This window comes from Anastrepha obliqua, chromosome 1 (assembly GCF_027943255.1).
Source record: "Anastrepha obliqua isolate idAnaObli1 chromosome 1, idAnaObli1_1.0, whole genome shotgun sequence".
NCBI classification, from domain to species: domain Eukaryota; kingdom Metazoa; phylum Arthropoda; class Insecta; order Diptera; family Tephritidae; genus Anastrepha; species Anastrepha obliqua.
The window spans coordinates 118,616,534-118,635,038 of record NC_072892.1 but is presented as its reverse complement, the minus strand read 5'-3'; the positions used below and the strand labels follow the sequence as shown (position 1 = coordinate 118,635,038).

General features: G+C 37.4%; 1 protein-coding gene across 1 annotated transcript; it reads left to right on the top strand.

Moving 5' to 3' along the window:
• The first annotated feature begins 635 nt into the window (after positions 1-635).
• LOC129235866 (protein toll) lies at positions 636-5,625 on the top strand. Its single transcript, XM_054869923.1, has 2 exons — positions 636-2,011; positions 2,110-5,625. The coding sequence occupies exons 1-2, from the start codon at positions 708-710 to the stop codon at positions 4,214-4,216; spliced, it is 3,411 nt and encodes a 1,136-aa protein (XP_054725898.1). The 5' UTR covers positions 636-707; the 3' UTR covers positions 4,217-5,625.
• The last annotated feature ends 12,880 nt before the right edge of the window (positions 5,626-18,505 follow it).

Sequence of the window (18,505 nt, the reverse complement as noted above, 5' to 3'; positions counted from 1 at the left end):
GATCAAATCTCATAGTCGTCACACAACATTGTTTGTTTACGTGGTCAATTTACATCCGTTAAGGCAATGGCATGAAATGATCATTAAAAAAAATTGTCATTGTGTATTCTTCAAAGGAACACAAAACCAGTGTGACAAGCATTCAGTAACCACACTTCGGCGCATCTCAGCATGTTTTCACTTAAAAATCACGTCTGCCGAAAGGAGGATATGAAGATGTGGGAAAATTTTCAAACGGCTAATCGTTTTGGGATATTTTCAAGGACAACAGGTACGCGAAGCAATTTATGGCAAAACGGATTTTCCCATATCTAACACGTGTGTGTGTGTGTGTATGTACACAAGGCTACGTGCCACAGGACCAACACAGGTAGATATGTAAATAGATGAGAATAAAAATTGGTATACCAAGGGTATTCGCTGAAGTACTAATGCAGTTTCAAATTCACGTTCAGTCCTAGCGCGGCTGGTATTGCTAACACAACTGATTAGAAAACGATCGTAAGGTGCAAACTTTTAGTTAAATTGATTTATTTATTTATTTTTATTTTTTGCCCAAAACTTATTTTTATTTTTTTTTTTGCGCAAAAAAATTTCTTACCAAATTTTTCCCTTTGCCGTTTTTCTGCTTTTAGATACAATTAAAAACGAAAAGTGAGTGAAAAATAGTAACGAATAAAACAAGCATTCAAACAACAAGCATCATCATGAAAATGCTGCAATATCATACGCCTCCCGTCAGCGGTTGCGCGCTGTCCTCCAAACAGCATCGCTCAACGCCCACCAATTTTAGCCTATCGTGTCGCAGCCTCATCCTCGCTTTCGCTGTGCTCATTGTTACTTGCCAACTGCCGTCGTCCACTTTGGCCGCTTTCTCACAAAAAGACTGTCGTAATCTGAGCGCGAACTCACATTGTCAGTGCTCAACGATGCCCTCGCGCTTCGAGATCCAATGTGCGCCCATAGACTTCAATCAATCATTCAAATTCACACTTCAAATCAGCCCAGGCGAACACGTGCAAATCGAGTGCGATCATGTGGATGCGCGCGACTACAAAATGCTGCCGAACATGTCGATCGGTACCAGCAAAATCGTGCAAATCCGTCACTGTCCGTTGCCTGGACATACGCCCATCGCACGCCTCTTTGAACATTTGGGCATAACAAAGGTGAATTATTTGATGTTTGAAAGCGGCGAGTTGGGCGCCAATCTGACGCGTCACCATCTCAGCGATCTGGAAAATTTGGCGCATCTACGCTTTAGTTCGAATAGTTTAACCCATATGCCGGCGGATTTGTTCGCCGATTTGGGTAATTTAAATTGGTTAGATTTGCGTTCGAATAATGTGAATTTGACGGAGAAACTGTTTGAGCCGTTGAAGAGTTTGACATTCCTCGAACTTGGACACAATAATTTGAAAACTTTGCCGCGTGGCATTTTTAAGAATCAACAAAAACTGCTGCATCTCAATTTGTGGGGCAATCAATTGCGTAATCTGACAAAGGATGTATTCGAGGATGCTACCGCACTCACCGACATCGACTTGAGTGCCAATAATATCGAAACATTTGCGCCAGATGTTTTTCAGCCGCTGACGAATTTGAGTAGCATTTACATTAATGCTAATCATATACGTGAATTGCCGTATGGGCTTTTTGCCAATAATAAAAATCTCACCGAGTTCCGGCTGATCAACAATCGTGTGGCACTCATTACACTGCCTTCCGGTCTCTTTGCAAATTTACCACATTTGAAGGATGTGCGTTTGACTTGCGAATTGGAAACCGTGCCCGAGGACCTGTTCGCAAACTCCACAAAGCTTGCAAATCTCACCATGAAGGAAAATATGCTGACCACTTTACCGGAGAAGCTGCTGATAGATCAACACGAACTCTATGATTTGGATCTGACGCATAATCTCCTACAAACCTTACCGGATGGCTTGTTCCAGAGCACAAGGAACTTGGTGGAACTCAGACTATCGTATAATCAACTCAGCGAAATCTCAAGGTAAGAGCAAGAGAAAAGAGAGAAGCACCTAGAACTTTACAGCCATCCTTGTCACTAAATACTAATAATCAGTCTTTGTAATATCTTTTTTCCAACAGCGAAGTTTTCAATCCACTCGTCAATCTAGAAATTCTGCACATCGACAACAACAATTTGTTTGCAATTAACATCAATGCTTTCCGTGATACGGCCAACTTGAAATTCCTGAATTTGGAGAACAACAAAATCGATCTCGCTGAAGCGCATGCTGCCATACTTGAGCCCAGCCAGCATCCGAACTCTGAGTTCGACGCCAATTCACCATTCCAATTCCTGTTTCAACTGCAGGAACTCAATTTGCGCAACAACTCCATCATGTACATCTTCAACGATTGGAAGACCCAGCTGCTCGAGCTGCAACAACTCGATCTCAGCTACAACAACATCACCATATTCCACGACCAGGACCTGCAGTTCCTCAGCAAACACGGTGTCACGGTCAATCTAACGCACAATCTCATACACGAAATCAATTTCAATACAATCAGAATCATAGATGTGCCTTTTGTGCACCGCTTGGTGCACATAGATTTGAACGATAATCCGCTCCATTGTGACTGCCTCATGTTGCCCTTCTTGCAGTTCGTTTTCGGCGAGTTTAAAGATAAGTTTGAGTACAAAATCGAGCTGACAACATCTAATTTGAAATGTGAAGGCCCACCGGCATTGAAAGAAAAGTATTTGCGCGAACTTAGCTATATGGAACTTGTGTGTCCGCTCGATGACAGCGCCTCCAGCGAAAAGCGTTGTCCGCGTCCCTGCGAATGTTGGGTGCGTCCACACGATCTGATGCTCTTGGTGAATTGTTCGAATGGCAATATGACGCGTTTACCAACACTACCACACGAGCCACTACTCAAAGGCATTGAGCTATTTGTCGAAAACAATAACATTGCTCGGTTGCCTTTGGCCACTACAACCGGTTATGCTGATGTGAAAAAGATCCATGCCGCCGGTAACCAATTGCGTCAGATTGAAGCAAACAATTTGCCAGTGGAACTGCAGTACTTGGATGTGCGTCATAATATGCTACAGCGGCTAAATACGAGCACACTAAACTTGCTGAACAGCAGCACCTCACTCGAGGGGCTTCTACTATCGCACAATGCTTGGATGTGCGACTGTGAAGCGAGACCTTTGCTTGAATTCACACAGACCGCCAAAATACTACAGAAGCTAACCGTGCGTGATTTCAATCAGATGCGCTGTGCCGCAGATCCGGCGAAACCGCAAAATGTGCAATGGTTCAAAGACATTTCCGTGGCTGATATCTGTCCAACCGAAATGGGTTTGGTAATCGCATTCGGCATCATCATCGCACTGCTCGGTCTAATAATAGGCATCGGTGTAGCGCTGTACTACAAATACAATCAAGAGATTAAAGTTTTTCTCTACGCGCATAACTGGTGTCTGTGGTTCGTTACCGAAGAGGAGCTGGACAAGGACAAGAAATATGATGCGTTCGTTTCCTACTCACACAAAGATGAAGCCTTCATCGCCGACTATCTCGTACCCGAACTCGAGCATGGTCCGATACCATTCAAACTGTGCATACACGTGCGTGACTTCATTGTTGGCGGCTGCATACCTGAACAAATTGTGCGCTCGGTGGATGAGTCCAGACGCACCATTGTCGTGCTTTCGCAGAACTTTATCGAATCAGTGTGGGCGCGCATGGAATTCCGTGCTGCTCATCAATCGGCGCTAAATGAGAAACGCAATCGTTTGATTGTTATCATCTACAGTGATATTGAAAACATCAACAATTTGGACAGCGAACTGCAGGCATACCTCAAGACGAACACCTATCTAAAATGGGGCGATCCATACTTCTGGGAGAAGCTGCGCTATGCCATGCCACATCCAAGCAGGAAACCAGGTGGCGGCCTGGAGAAGACTGCAATGAAAAGTTCGGTCGATGATAAACTTGAACTCATCAAACCATCGCCGGTGACACCTTCGCCCACTACACCACCCGCAATGGCAGCAAAGAATCCACTTATAGCGCATCTGAATGGCGGCACACCACAAACGGCGATTATCATACCGAATGGAAAGATGGCAAACGGCACAGCGACAAACTATCAATTGAATGGCAAGGCACAGAATGGGCACATCAATGGCGCTTTCATTATCAATACAAATGCCAAGCAAAGTGATGTATAGAACAGGGAGAAGGCGGAAATGTTTCAGTTCGACGACGATTTGTTGTTCCGATGAGCCAGAGACATCAATGCGTTTTAAGGCGACAATAGCTGAGGCACAGCAAGCGGGGAGGAAGAAGGGAAGGAAAGAGAGCGTACGAAGAATGCAGCCCTGAAATAGAAAGGCGTGTACGATTTGAGAAGGAATTATGCGGAAATTACGCAAACTCGTGTGAAAATGGGAAAACAGCAATTCGAAATTCAGGGTTGCTAGACAAACGAAATTATCTTATGCTAATTTTTTTCTATTATTACTTTTGTTGTTTATGTTTTGAAATTAGACACACATACTTACATACATCTATAAGTGATTGCTTGCAAACAATTATCCTTAAAGTTTCTTGATTTGAACAAAACAAAACCGTCACAGGGATAAGTGGTATACTTTTAGGCATTTCTTATTATGCGCTCATACAATTGACAAATTGTATAAATTATGACTAAGTTACTTTTTAACTGAGGATAGGATATTGGGCACCAACTCGAATTATAAAAAAAGAATGTTTTATTTTCTTTCACATAAGCTTTTATATAGTCACAAATCAATTTACTTTCTCGAAAAATATATGATGTTTTTTTGCCTTGTAAAAAATAGTATCTCACATACAAACGTATTTTTATACTCTCGCTAGCATTAAGCATGTAAGAACATAGCCGATAATTAATAGCTAAGCAGAAAAAAATATTTATAAAAATTTCTAACATTTAAGAAAAAAATATAAAAATTTCCAAGATTTATGAAAACATGTTGAACAGTGTAAAACAAGCTCATTTTAATTAAGCTCAAGATAATTGTGTTCATTACAACAAAAAAATAAAAAAAATGTAGTAGCCATTTCTACGGCACTTTTTTAAATTAATAAGATAGGAAACTCATTTCGTTGAATCTACATTTACAATTTTTTGTTAGGAATGTAAACGAATTAAAATATGCATTTTTAGGACTCGCATTTTATAGAAATAAAAGGCAGAAAATTTGTAATATTTTTTTATTCTTCTTTTTTGTTAGGAATTTCAAAACATTAAAGGCAAACTTTTTTACTCCTCTTATTTTAACGTGAACAAAACGTTTGACGCAGAAACTTTGTAAGTTTCTTTTAAGAAGAATTTATATACTTTTTTTGTAATGGATAAAAATTGAAAGCAAAAAATTGAGAGCTCGACCAGAAAATTTGTAAGTTTTTGTTAAGAAAAGCCAGCAAAACACTTAAAGGCAGAAAATTATTTGTTAGGATTCTCATTTTTATGTAACAGTTGGTTGTAAAAATAATATTTAAAAAAATAAATTATTCATTAGGATTTTAATTTTTTTGTTAACAAAAAGCTAAACGCGAAAAATTTATAATTTTTAAGAATATTAAAAAAAAACCTCAAGGCAGAAAATTCCTGCTTAGGTTTGTCATTTTATTATAAAGCAAGAGCTCGCTACAAAAATACATCTTTTTTTTTTTTGAAATAACCAATTTTTCTTAAGAAGAATTTACATTTTTTTTAATATTGAAGCCTAAAAATAAAAATATTCACGTTGAAAACTTTGTTTTTATTGAGGAATTAAAAAAAATGAAAGGCACAAAATTCTTGCTTAGGATTGTCATTTTATTGTTAAACAAAGCGCGATACAGAAAATTTAAAACTAATTTTATTTTTGTTACACTCTCATCAAAATAAAAAGTTTGACACAGAAAATTTAAAGAAATTTTTGTTAAGAAAATCAAAAAACAAAAATCAAACGCAGAAAATTATTTGATAAGAATATCTTTTTTATGCAACAAAAATATAAACGTGAAAAATTTTAATGTTTTGTTAGGAATTTTTATGTTAGGATTTCCATTTTATTACTAAAAAAAAAGCGCAATGCGAAGAATTTATAACTTTTTTTTGTATGGAAAAAAATTAAAGCCAAAAAATAAAAGCACCTAAGCTCAAAATTATTTGTTGGAATTCTCATTTTATTGTTCATAAAGAACGCGATACAGAAAATTTATAATTTTTTTTTTTAATCTCATAAAAGCTAAAAACCGATTTTTCTTACGACTTTCATTTTACATAAAAGAAAAAGCTCAATGCGGAGAATTTATAATTTTTTATTTCACATGACAAAACTAAAAGCAAAAAATGAAAATCTAAAAAAAGTAATGGCAGAAAATTTAATTAATCAATTATTTGAATTTTCATTTTTATGTAACAAAAATCTAGACGCAGAAGATTTGTAATTTCTTGCTAAGAATTCCAAAAAAGTCAGAAGCTCAACGCAGGGAATTTATAATTTTTTCTTTGTTATATCAAAACATTAAGAGCAGGACCTTTGTTTTGTCAGGATTCTCATTTTTATATAACAAAAAGCGCAACGCGCAGAATATCTATTTAGTGTTTTTTCTTATCAAAAAAATATAAGTGCAGAAAAATTTTCGTGATAATTGTCATTTTTACGTAACAGAGTGTAAAAAAAAAATTAAAAAAAAGTCAACATTTAAAATCTGCACCTTTTTTTAGGATTATCCTTTTACAGATAATAAGCTCAACACAGAATATTTATAATTTTTTGTTCAAAACTAAAAAAGAATTAAATAAATAAAATCATAAATGTTTTTCAGAACTCTCATTTTCATGTAAAAAAAGCAGCTCAGCGTAGAATATTTATACTTTTTTTGCCAGGATTTCATTAATAGCAAAGAGCTGAACGCGGAGAACTTATATTTTTTTTTTTTTGGTTGTGTAAAAAAATTAAGAGCTGAAAATTTTTTGTCAGGATTCTCTTTTTTTTTGTGCAACAAAAAGCGCAACGTGGCGAATATCTTATTTTTTCGGAATGGCAAATAAATTAAGACCAGACTTTTTTAGGATTATCCTTTTATAGATAATAAGCTCGGCACAGGAACTTCATAATTTTTTGTTAAGAGCATCAGAATAACAAATGCAAACAGGAATTTTTTCGTCAGGATTCACAATTTAATATAACAAAAGTCAGCGTAGAAAATCTAAAATTTCTTGTCAGGATTCTCATTTTTATGCAGCAACAAGCGCAACGCGGCGAACTTATAATTTTTTTCGGAATGTCATGCTAATTAACAGCAAATTTTGTTGGCTTATACTTTTATAAATAATAAGCGCGGCACTGGTAATTGGTTTGTGAAGAATGTCAAAAAAACAAAAATACAGCAGAAATTGTTTTTGTATCCTAACAAAAATTTTAATGTAAAAAAAAGGTCAGCGTAGCGAATTTATAATTTCTTCTTCGGAATCTCATTTTTGCATGGCAAAAACTCCAATGCAGAAAATTTATCATTTTTTGTTAGGAATCTCATTTTTGGATGGCAAAAATTTCATTGCGCGGATCTCTCAAAAATAAATATATTTACATACCGGACACGATTTCTAGCTTCACTGTTCATAGCATATATGTATGTATGTATGTAGTTAGTAACAGATATTGTAAAATCCAACAGACACACACAGTTTAGCACGCACTTGCACACACACAAACACATACATGTATATATGAGAGAGAGAGAGAGAAAACAAAACATTTTCGCAAATGCAATATAAAAATCCAAAAACTAGTAATTAACAGCATTACATATGATTACAAATTGTACTTATAAGTATTTAGCATAAACGTGAATTTAATTTCCGCTATACAGTAAGAACGTACTTAGTAGATTTTTCAAAATACGTATTTCATAAAATAATTAAATTTAAATGAAAACAAAACAAAACAAAAGAGATGTAGCTTTAGAGGAGTACGTATACCCAAACAAATGCCTTCTACATAAATATGAATAAAATAAAACTAAGATGAAGAAAAAAATTTTGAAATCTATGTGCGTTAGCTGTTGCATATGCGGCAAGCATAGAACTCGAATCACAAAAAGAGCAACCAAAAGCAACATAAATTAAGTAATCAGTTCACAAACACAGCCTAAGCTGGGTAAGTGAAACAGAAAACACAACTAAAAAAGTAAAATTAAAAAAAAAAAAATATTTAAAAAATATTACAAGGAAATCTGACACGCAGTTAGCAATGAAATATTTTCTTTGGTTAATCTCCACAGCAAATGTAAATCTAACTCTTGCGCATACACACACACATACATATATTTGCATGTGTGCATGCAAATTCCGTTTTTCACACACCTACATGAATATTTGGCAACTGCCAAAAAAACAAAAAAAAACACATTTCAAAACCTAAACTCGATTTAGTTAAGCTCGAAATACTCGAAGAATCTTTCTCAGTTCCCAAATCTGAAATGAATATGTCTGTATATATGTATTTACAGGCATATATCACCAAACTTGCACTCATACCTACATAAATTCATACAGCACACATGCACACATACACTCACACACACACTCATAATCATGTATATGACTAAATTGTCTGTAGCTCGAATATTTGTGTGCAGTAAAAGTAAGATTCGTCGTATTTCCAATTATAAATATTTGTGTGTATGTATATGTATATTCATGCAGACACTCAAGAAGCAGAATATTATATATATAAACATATTATGTATGTAAGTAAAATACAAATTGGTGTGTTCTTAAAGAGGCACATACACAGCCACACTCAGAAACGCATATATTTGGACTAAATTTACGATATATTGCTAAGTGTATATTTAGGTATGAATTAATGCGTATAAATAAAATGCATATTTTAAAAGAAAACAAAAAACTGAAGTGGTGTTATGTCTTCATATCTGAAAAGGTTTCGAGAGAGCAACTCTACCAAATGGTAAGTATGTAGGTAGGTAGGTGAAATGGTTGAAGTGCCAGTCTGGCACTCCTCAAGTAACACTAAAGCGCCGTTTTGATACTATTATGAGACCTTCCAACAGGCAGATATCTACAGCCAGCCTATACTGTTGATATAATGGAGAAGATTGATGGGACTTAGGTTGGCGCACTGCCACAGGCTGTCGAAGAACCGAGCACCCAGTGACCTTAATTGTCTAGCTGCCAAGCTGGACATTTACAGAGAAAATGCTCAACAGTCTTCTTCTCTGAAAGGTCCCCACAGCTTCTGCAATGGGGGTTAAATGGTAAGCCTGGCTGTGAATAGCGTGGAGCCCCCAAGACTTTCTGAGTCATCCGTATGATGTACTGGGGCCAAAAGATTTTCGAAATTGCACATGAAGAAATGGAGCTCCATCTTTTCTGCGCTTTCCTGAGAAATTATTTGTACAGTTCCCTATTAACCACTATAAGGGGGATTGAATTAATCGGGTAAGAGGTCTCTGAGGTAAATTCAGTCCCCTTCTCGGTAAGCTCATCAGCAATTTCATTTCTATATATGTGTCCTAGAACCCACGTTCCGGAAATGTTTCTTGCACACCCAAGAGATTTGAATGTTGAATGTTAATATCTCCGCTCCGCGTTCCTTAAGCATTTTGCTTGTGTGCAGGATCGCAAAGACTTCTGCTTGAAAAGCACTAACAGTGTTCGGCAGTTTAAAGGAGATAGCTAAATTGGCTGATTTAGAGAGAACCCCTACTCCGACTCCCGATTCTATCTTGGAACCATCAGGAAAGACAGAGGTGCAAGTTTCGGTGCAAATTTTCCCCTCGACCACATCCCGCCTATTTGGAAAGATTGCGCTAGCATGACCCTCAAACTCTAGTTTGCGGATAGAGAGAGATACCAAATGGTAGTCACGCAAAAACTCACTCGGCTTCTGGGTCGCATAAATGGCAAGCGCAGGTATGTACTTATATGTTTATATGTATGTATGTATATCGCGTGGTCAAGTCGCGGTGAGCCGACGTAAGCGACCACCGAGACAGACTTAACGTTCCCACGACAGTCAGTTCTACGTTCTACCAGAATGACCCGTATTTATATCCTGCCATGAATTGTCACCCCAACAGCATTCCCCGTACATGCATGGTGAACGTTAATGCTGCTATAACAACAACAACCGAATTAACGGTCACGAAGGCTTTTCGTTATGTTTGGCTCGATTGAAAGAGCGATTGATCAGTGAATCAGTGGCCAGAATTAGTGAGTATGTAGAGAAAGAGTTGTGTTCTATTCCATCGTAACGACTCCAGGCAGGACATATGAGTTAACAACCGGGCAAAAATTCCCAAAGCTAGGATAAAAAATTGTATCTCATCCGCTGTACAATAGTCAAGAACTTACCCTATGATCAGTAAGTACCAGGAATATTTAATTTAAGTCAACCGCGTAAGTGGGACCCGGTCCATATTATTTTCTTATGTTGGTAGGACCGTAAGACACACATCCGTCACTATGTATCCAATTGAAAGCATTTGAAAGATGATGTATGTCGCAAACGGCCGGAAATGTGGGCAAACAATTCTTGAATTTTGCATGACTATAACACGCCATTGCACCGAGCCCAAATTGTGCTGGATTATTTGACCAAACACCAAGTAAATACCATCGTGCAAGCACCGTATTCACCTGATATGGCCCCGTGTGACTTCTTTTTGTTTCCCAAGCTGAAGTTACCACTTCGTGGAAGGAGATTTCAGTCGATAAGGGAGATCAAAGAGAATGCGACGAAGGAGGAGCATGGAGGACTGTGTTAAACTTTGGCACATGTATGTTGCTTCAGACTGGTCATATTTTGAAGGAGATAAAATAAATTTGCCTGAAATTTAACTCTGTTTTGTTTTATTTAAACATTCCCGGTGCTTTCAGATCCTAGGTACATCAAGCGATTATCTAATTACTAAGTTGTTCGGTAAGAACAACACAATTTGATGGTTTGAAATACACTTTATTATTCAGTACAGTTTCCCTGAACTTCAGTACACTTGTGCCAAATAAATTCCAATCCATGAATTCCATCCCTGGAGTGAGGATCTGAAAAGGCTGCTTCCACAGATGAAAAAAACCTCATCATTTGATAAAAACCTATCCTTTGCATGAATTTTTTTAGGTCTGGAAACAGATGGAAGTCGCTAGGCGCTAAATGTGGTGAACACGGTGGATGCTCCAACAACTCGAACTATAAGGGACCCGGTGGTCTAGAAATTTCAAATTTTTAAGAATATACTGTAAAATTTTCATGCGTAAATTCCTAATATTATAGCTTCTACAGCCCATTAACCAGGTAGAGAGCAGTCCGCGCGCTCTGCACCTCAAACTTTAAACTCATTTATCTCGAAAGGCTGTTTTCGGCCTGGTGTGGTAAAAAAAAAACAATATTCACCCGAATCGTCTGAAATTTAAAAATGTTGTTCTCAACATCAATGGCTATCAGCCGTACTATAATCATATTATTATTGCAATTATTTCGTATTTTTTGATAAAAAAACTGAAAAACAAACCTGATTTTTAGAGTGTCAAATTAACAACCACGCCATTTTGTCAAATTTTCTTTATTCTAGTAACGGGACATAGCTACAGTCGTACTGACTAATTTTTTTTTTTTTGTTTTTGTGTTCCAGATAAATGGAAGAGCCAAAATGGACAACACCGTCCAGGTCCAATTTTTCGGGAGGGTCAACAGCCGCGCCATTTTTAAAATTATTGAAAAAAAATTCATTTTTGTATATAAAAGAAGTTAAATAAAAAGCCTAAAAAATTTAAATATCGTTTTTCATTTTGTTTAATGCAAACAAAAATTCCTGAAAATACCCTATATTTTCGAGCTCCAGACCACCAGGGTTTTAGCCATTGTCAAAATTCTCTTGTGACACGGTGGATTGTTCTGATGGAAAAGCATTTTTTTAGTTTGCAAATTGTTGTGTACTAAGGTTGAAACTTGCAACTTGGGTATTTCTTCACGGATTTTTCCCTTCAGCCAGTCGAAAAGCGAATAATATTCAGAATTTATTGTGTGGCGAGTTTGCTAGTAATCGACAAATAAAATTCCTTTAGTGTTGAATCGACGCACAAAATCCACTTTATCCTTTCAAAAACGCTCTAATTGTTGTTGAGAAAGTCGAACTCTATTGTGTTTTTATTTCATTGTTAGCGAATGCGGCACACAGCTTTCTGAAACCCAATACTTCAGTCAAACTATTGCTTACACTGCCCAATGAGATGCCTTGGACTTCTACTAAATCTCTTTTGATTACTTGGCAATTTTACAATACGATATCCTGTATTTCTCTTACGATTTCTGGTGTTGTTGCTGTTTTTGGACGTCCTTGACGTGGGTCGTCTTCAAGGCTTGTACGACGACGTTCAAACTCAGCAAGCCATTTTTCTACTGTACTATATTAAATAATGACGAAAATTTCTGATCAACTTCAGCATTCGTTCGCAAATTTCCTTTCCTCCTAAACCTTCCAAAAATAAAAATTCAATCACTGCGTGATACATTGACTGTTTCCATTCCAAAATACTGTGACACGTCGATGCTAAATGATTTGTGAACAACGATAGAATTGATAGATTGAAATGAAACTTCACATACGTTCATATGAAGAGTGTAACAACATAACAAAAAAATGTTGGCTAGTAGCAACGCCCTTTTCTATCGAACCGCAACCTAGTAAGCCCATCAGCGAAAAAAAAATTGTCAAAATCCAACGGCCTTTTGTAGCCACTTCAAACTTGCACTAAAATTCTATGAACTATAAAACTGCGGCAACCTGAAAAATCTAAGCATTCTCGTTAAATAGTTGAAAGTTTTGATATAATTTTTGAGTTTATAAAGTTCTAAAAAAATTTTTTAAATTTCAAAAATTGTGTGCTAGGGTTGAAACTTTTCGTTATATGGTTTTTGCTATAGTATATTTTGAACTAAATTGAAAAAAAAGTGAAGTGTTTATAATTTTACAACGGTAAAATATAAAAAAGCGTAGTGGTACGAATTCGTAGTGGTTAGAGAGTATGAGGACCCATTTCGTGAACCCAATATTTCAGCCGCTCTTACCTCAACACAACTTGCGCGCCTGGTCCAACTGATGCAGATTCATCAAGAGTAAGGGAAATTGCAAAGACACAGCAAAAATAAGGTGGAAAGCCATAGCCACAGAGCTCGGAACCGCCAGTGAGATGATGGGAAAAGTGGTTAAATTTAAAATATTCTAATTGAGATTAAATAAATGAAATAGCTGGCATTTTGGCCATGAGTTTGGACAGATTTCAAGAGCAAAAAAGAAATTGTCTCAAAACTAAGCCGGACTTCGTGCAAGTGTTGTGGTCCAAACGTTTTTCATGTTCTAACATCTCTGGAAGAAGCACTATTAAAATATGATGCTTGCGGCCGTCCACCAGGAAACGATATTGGAAGCAGCGGCTCACAAGATGAATTGAATACTCAGTATTGTCCATTTATTTGGTTTTTGTTAAACAAATTTTATTTCAAAGTAATAAAAAGTAAATCAAACTCAGTAAAAATATTAACAAAGTGGCACAGCTGTTTACAATTTAGACGACCATTCACATTAGAGTACATCTAAGTCGGTCACGTTACACCATACAAGAATAGTATCGACTTAAGCGACAGGAGTCTATTCTACTGCCAGTCGACATTCACAATAGGCGTGAATTTGTTTTCAGAGACTGTAGGTTGTTAGCCTAAGGTTCCTATCCTCGCGATGGGATTGTCACCTTAAATTTACCTAGCCGGAAGAGCTATTAGTTGACAGCAGCTCGGTACGAGTCAGATGCTGGTTTCAGCCGCTCAATGTTAGATAGACGGTGGTTGGTTTCTAGTTTTGGTTCGCGAGTGGTACTTTATTTCCCACCTATCTTGCATATCTGCCGAGCTTTCCCCTATCCACCACCCGGGGACGCGTCTGATGGGAGACAAGATGCTCCACACTGGCACAAGTCAAAGAAGCCTTAATTTGTATAAAGTTAGAGACTCGGATTTATATGTCTTTTGTAGGAGACTGAACTAAATTTTCATAAAGACAATTTTCATATTAAAAAAGAAACAAATAAGTTGTCAAAACTTCTCACTAAGTCCTAGAGCTATAATTATTTGAAGAAGCAAATCTGTGCAGCTGCACATCCATATGCAGTTCTGGTCTGGTACATATTTCGAAACTATCCGAAAGATGAGCGCTAACTGCTTTTGTTCATAAAAAATTCGTCTTTTATTGACTAGGGGGTGTACATTAAGCTATTTATTATATTTCCAAATTATCGAAACTCGATAGTTACGCTGGCATAATTTGGCTACCCACACAGCTGACATCACACACACCTACTCGTATAATCAAATTTTATTAGCGAAAACTTTAAGTTTTCGCAAAATTCTACTGAAGCCAACTCAAAACAATTTCTGATCTTCAATTTAAGAGGAATATTCTTCATAAGCTAAGCAGCGACAACAATAACAAACCTAGCGCAAGAACAACTCGGCAACTATGCGAAAATAAATGAAATGTGAAAGTCCCCCCATTGCTACATACAACAGCGTACAGAGAGGACCTCGCGCTTCGCAAACCATGAAACGTAAATGTTTTCCGAAACGCGCATAACGGTAAAGAGCAAACTTCTAACTCCATCGTAATGGCAATGCAGCTGGAATTTGTAACAATAGCAAAAATTTAAAATAATAACAGCAACGCAAAGTGCAGCGGAAGGTCAACGGCTGCGGAGGCAACCAAGTGGCAAAGTCCTGGCGGCCCAGACGCGCCTTTGAGCAAACAACAAGAATTTCGCCAAAAATTATAGCTACTAGCAGCAACAAAAACACCAATAAAATTCAACAATTGCCAAAAGCAAATACCATAAAACAGGGGTGCAGCGCGCCACGGGTATAGGCGGGGTAGATTCGCGGTATGTTGCGCTTGCAATGCGCATCAGCGGTCTACGTTTAGCGAAACCGGGAGTAGCGAGTGGCGCACGTAGGCAATGCATTAAAAAGTTTGCAGCCATTTAAAGCGCCATTTCATTGAATCGCTAATGGCTCGACCGTCCATCGGCGTGGGAGTGGGCGCCATAGCAAACGAGATTAGAAAGCGGGAGATGGACAGATGGGGGTAAATGCAAATAACGGCAGGCAAGTTGGAGTAACCAACCAACTTCCAGTGGCAGTCTGAATGGCAACGAAATTGCAAATTTTAAATGGCAAATGGTGAATAACTGAAAAACTAAGCCTAACTGGTGCACAGTGGCTCCAGAGGGGGAAAAAAATCTAGAAATAATTTAACATGCCTTTCCTTATTATCTATTTATATAACGGTTAAGAATAATCATTTATATTATATGATATTTCTAGAAGTGGATATTTCTGAAAGATTTTGATTAATATGGTAGTCCGCTGGGTAAATAGTTTTTGGCTATATTTAGTGGTTGTTGTACGGTTAAAAATTGTTGTTGTTGAATAGCTCATAATTGCTTTTTACATTTAAAATTTTCCCTGCTACTTTTTCCTATTTGTAAACAGGTGAAAAAATCTGCGGAAATACTAAAACACTTCGCTGCGGCTCTCTCAATTTAGAGATAAAATATTTGTATGTCTTTGTGTAGCTAAAATATGTATGTATGTGTCGAATTTAAGCCTGATTGGGCCGCAGATACGACTTTTAGAGATATCTCTACCCCAGCGCCACCTAGCGAAAAATCATGCTAGAAACGAGACTTAAGCAAAATTCTATACCAGTTATTTTAGGGGTTGCCTCATATGACGCTCATACCCCACAGAAGATTTAGTGCAACTATAGCCCTCTTCGATTCGCCATTCGCTATAAACACACGTTGGCAGCACTGGAAAAGAACTGCCAAAAAGAACATATGGTTGGAAGCATTTAAAGTGCGTGGCGGTTCAACTTAAAGCAAGCGAAAACTTTTAATGGGCACGACAAACTCGATTCTTTTATACGGATACGAAATATGGGCTATTCGCTAAGGGTGAATGGCGGCGAAAAACTTTGCAATCTGTGCAACGCACCTGCACTCTCAAAGTGCCTTCTTCATACAGAATAGTATCAGACATCGGTTTTAGTTATCAGCGAAACCATCCCTAAATGTATATATATCTTCTAACACAAGAATACAAACGGAGATGGCAGGCCACAATCTGAGAAAATCCAGGATCATTCTCCGACATTAGAATTTAAACGCTCACACTTTGGCAAACAAGATGAAACTCTGAGCAGTAAAGTAGATGGACAGCGAGACTGATACTCGATTTAAAAAAGTGAGTACAAAGAAAGCACGCTGAGATTACAGTTTTCGACAGACATTGGTCCTTTCGCAAGTGTTTGTAGCGATGACCCTACCAACTTGCATTTATGGAGATACTGAATACGATGACCCTTTTCCAAATGCGAGAGGTGAAACACAAAGAGAACAGCTCTGCAACAATTGGTGTATTTACACCTAAAGAAATAATCGAGGAAATGATGATAGGCGAAGGAAAATAGAATGTCGTCGTTTCGTTGCAGATATTATTCGAAAAGAGAGGCGTAAAATTTATTAAGCATCCTACAGGGTTGCCAATATTCGACGGACCCATTTGGCAACCCTGTATCTGTTGACAGACATGTCAGATCGCTTAATGACATACCGCGTTGGAAGCGTCAGTCCAAACAGATTTGGAACAGTACACGCCACGCGAGCGCTCCCAAATTGTTGAAATTTACATTCAACAAAAGAAGTCAATTGTGAAAACTCAACGTGCGTATAAAAAATTAAATAATGTGAAAAGTGCGCCTTCTAAGAACACCATAAAACGTTTGTACGAAAGGTTTTCGACTGGTGATGCTCTTTCTAATCCAAAGAGGCCAAATCAAAACCGACCAAGGCGTCGCCAAGGACATCCCAAAATCACCCTTCTCAGTAGTTGGGCATTGCTCGGACCACTATACAACGAATTATCCGAATTGGTGTGCATTTATTCCCGTATAAGATTCAATTGACGCAAAGATTGTTGCCTGCGGACAAGCCTCGTCGATTGGAATGGACCCAAAGAGTCATCGAAATCCATCGAGTCCGTCGAATATGGAAGCAGGGTAAGGGAATATGTCCTTCTTAGGACGCCGTCTTGAACCTCTACCTCGAAGCAATGCGGAGGCATTCCGGGGTTGAGCAAAAGCTCCAAGGGAAGAGGAGGGATGCTTTTGGTGAAATCACCACACACGAAGTAACGACGATTATTATATGGTGTGAAGGCATTTGTAACTCAACGTCACCGCCAAAAAAAAGAGAGTGCATTTGTTTTTGTTTTTAGTCTACAGACAACCACAATATTGAGAAGAGCAGAAGAACAAAGCGTGTTGCCCGAGATCGAGCAACTCGGTGCCCCTCTTAATTATATTTTAGGCATTTCACTTAAAAAGATTTTTTCGCTAAATTAGGTAACTCCATGATCCAGAAGGCAGTGGATATTATTAACTCAAAACACCGGACAATTTTTATAGAAAATGGGTTTTGCAATTATTTGATCAATCAATAGTGTCGCTTTGCAAACGACTCGTGAATTTATTTTTTTCTTTAATTATAACAACAATTAGCTGTGGTAGCTTGCGACGATGTCGATACTGAAATAAATCTCTATAATTTTTTTTTTTTTTTTTTTTTTTTTTTATTTCAAACATAATAAGTAAATTACAATGTTTAATTACACTACAACTAGTTCAGAAACTAACGAGCAGTTTGATTCGAAAATAAATTACAATTGATAAAAAGAAATTACAAACAATATTTCTTATTTTCTGTTAATAGCCAGCAAGTTCATGTGGTTTTTTCCTCTTTAATCTTCGAACTGGGCACGGGTTACTAAGGATGCTCCTAGCTTCTTCGTTTACATGCCCTTGAAGTCGAATTTGGTGCGCTTCTGCTATTTTCTTAATTTCTTCAGTTACAGTGTTAACTTTAAGGTCCCGATGAATATCAGCATTTCTGACGTACCAGGGTGTTTTAACGATGATTCTCAGCACTTTGTTTTGAAAGCGTTGTATTACATTGATATTTTCTTCACTGGCGCAACCTCAAAGCTGTGCACCATAGGCCCATAATGGTTTTAATGTTTGTTTATAGAGCTATAATTTGTTATATATGGATAAATGCGATTTCCATCCAATTAGCCAGTTCATTTTGTTCAGCCTGATGTTAAGCTCATTTCGTTTTATTTGTATATGCTCTTTCCATCGCAACTTCGCATCTAGGGTAATACCTAGGTATTTTGCAGTATTAGCGAATGGGACTTTTTCATTAGAAATCATTATTGGTTGGTATTTTGTAATTTTATTTGTAAAATTCACGTGAATGGATTTACTGTTATTGAGTTTGATTCCCCATTTTCTCGTCCATGATACCATAGAGTCGATTGCAGTTTGAAGGTTCCTTGCAGCTTTTTCTTCTGTCT

Coding starts and splice junctions, on each gene's coding strand:
- LOC129235866 (XM_054869923.1), top strand. CDS start 708: ATGAAAATGCTGCAATATCATACGCCTCCCGTCAGCGGTTGCGCGCTG. Junction 2,012..2,109: donor CAACTCAGCGAAATCTCAAG/GTAAGAGCAAGA, acceptor TTTTTCCAACAG/CGAAGTTTTCAATCCACTCG.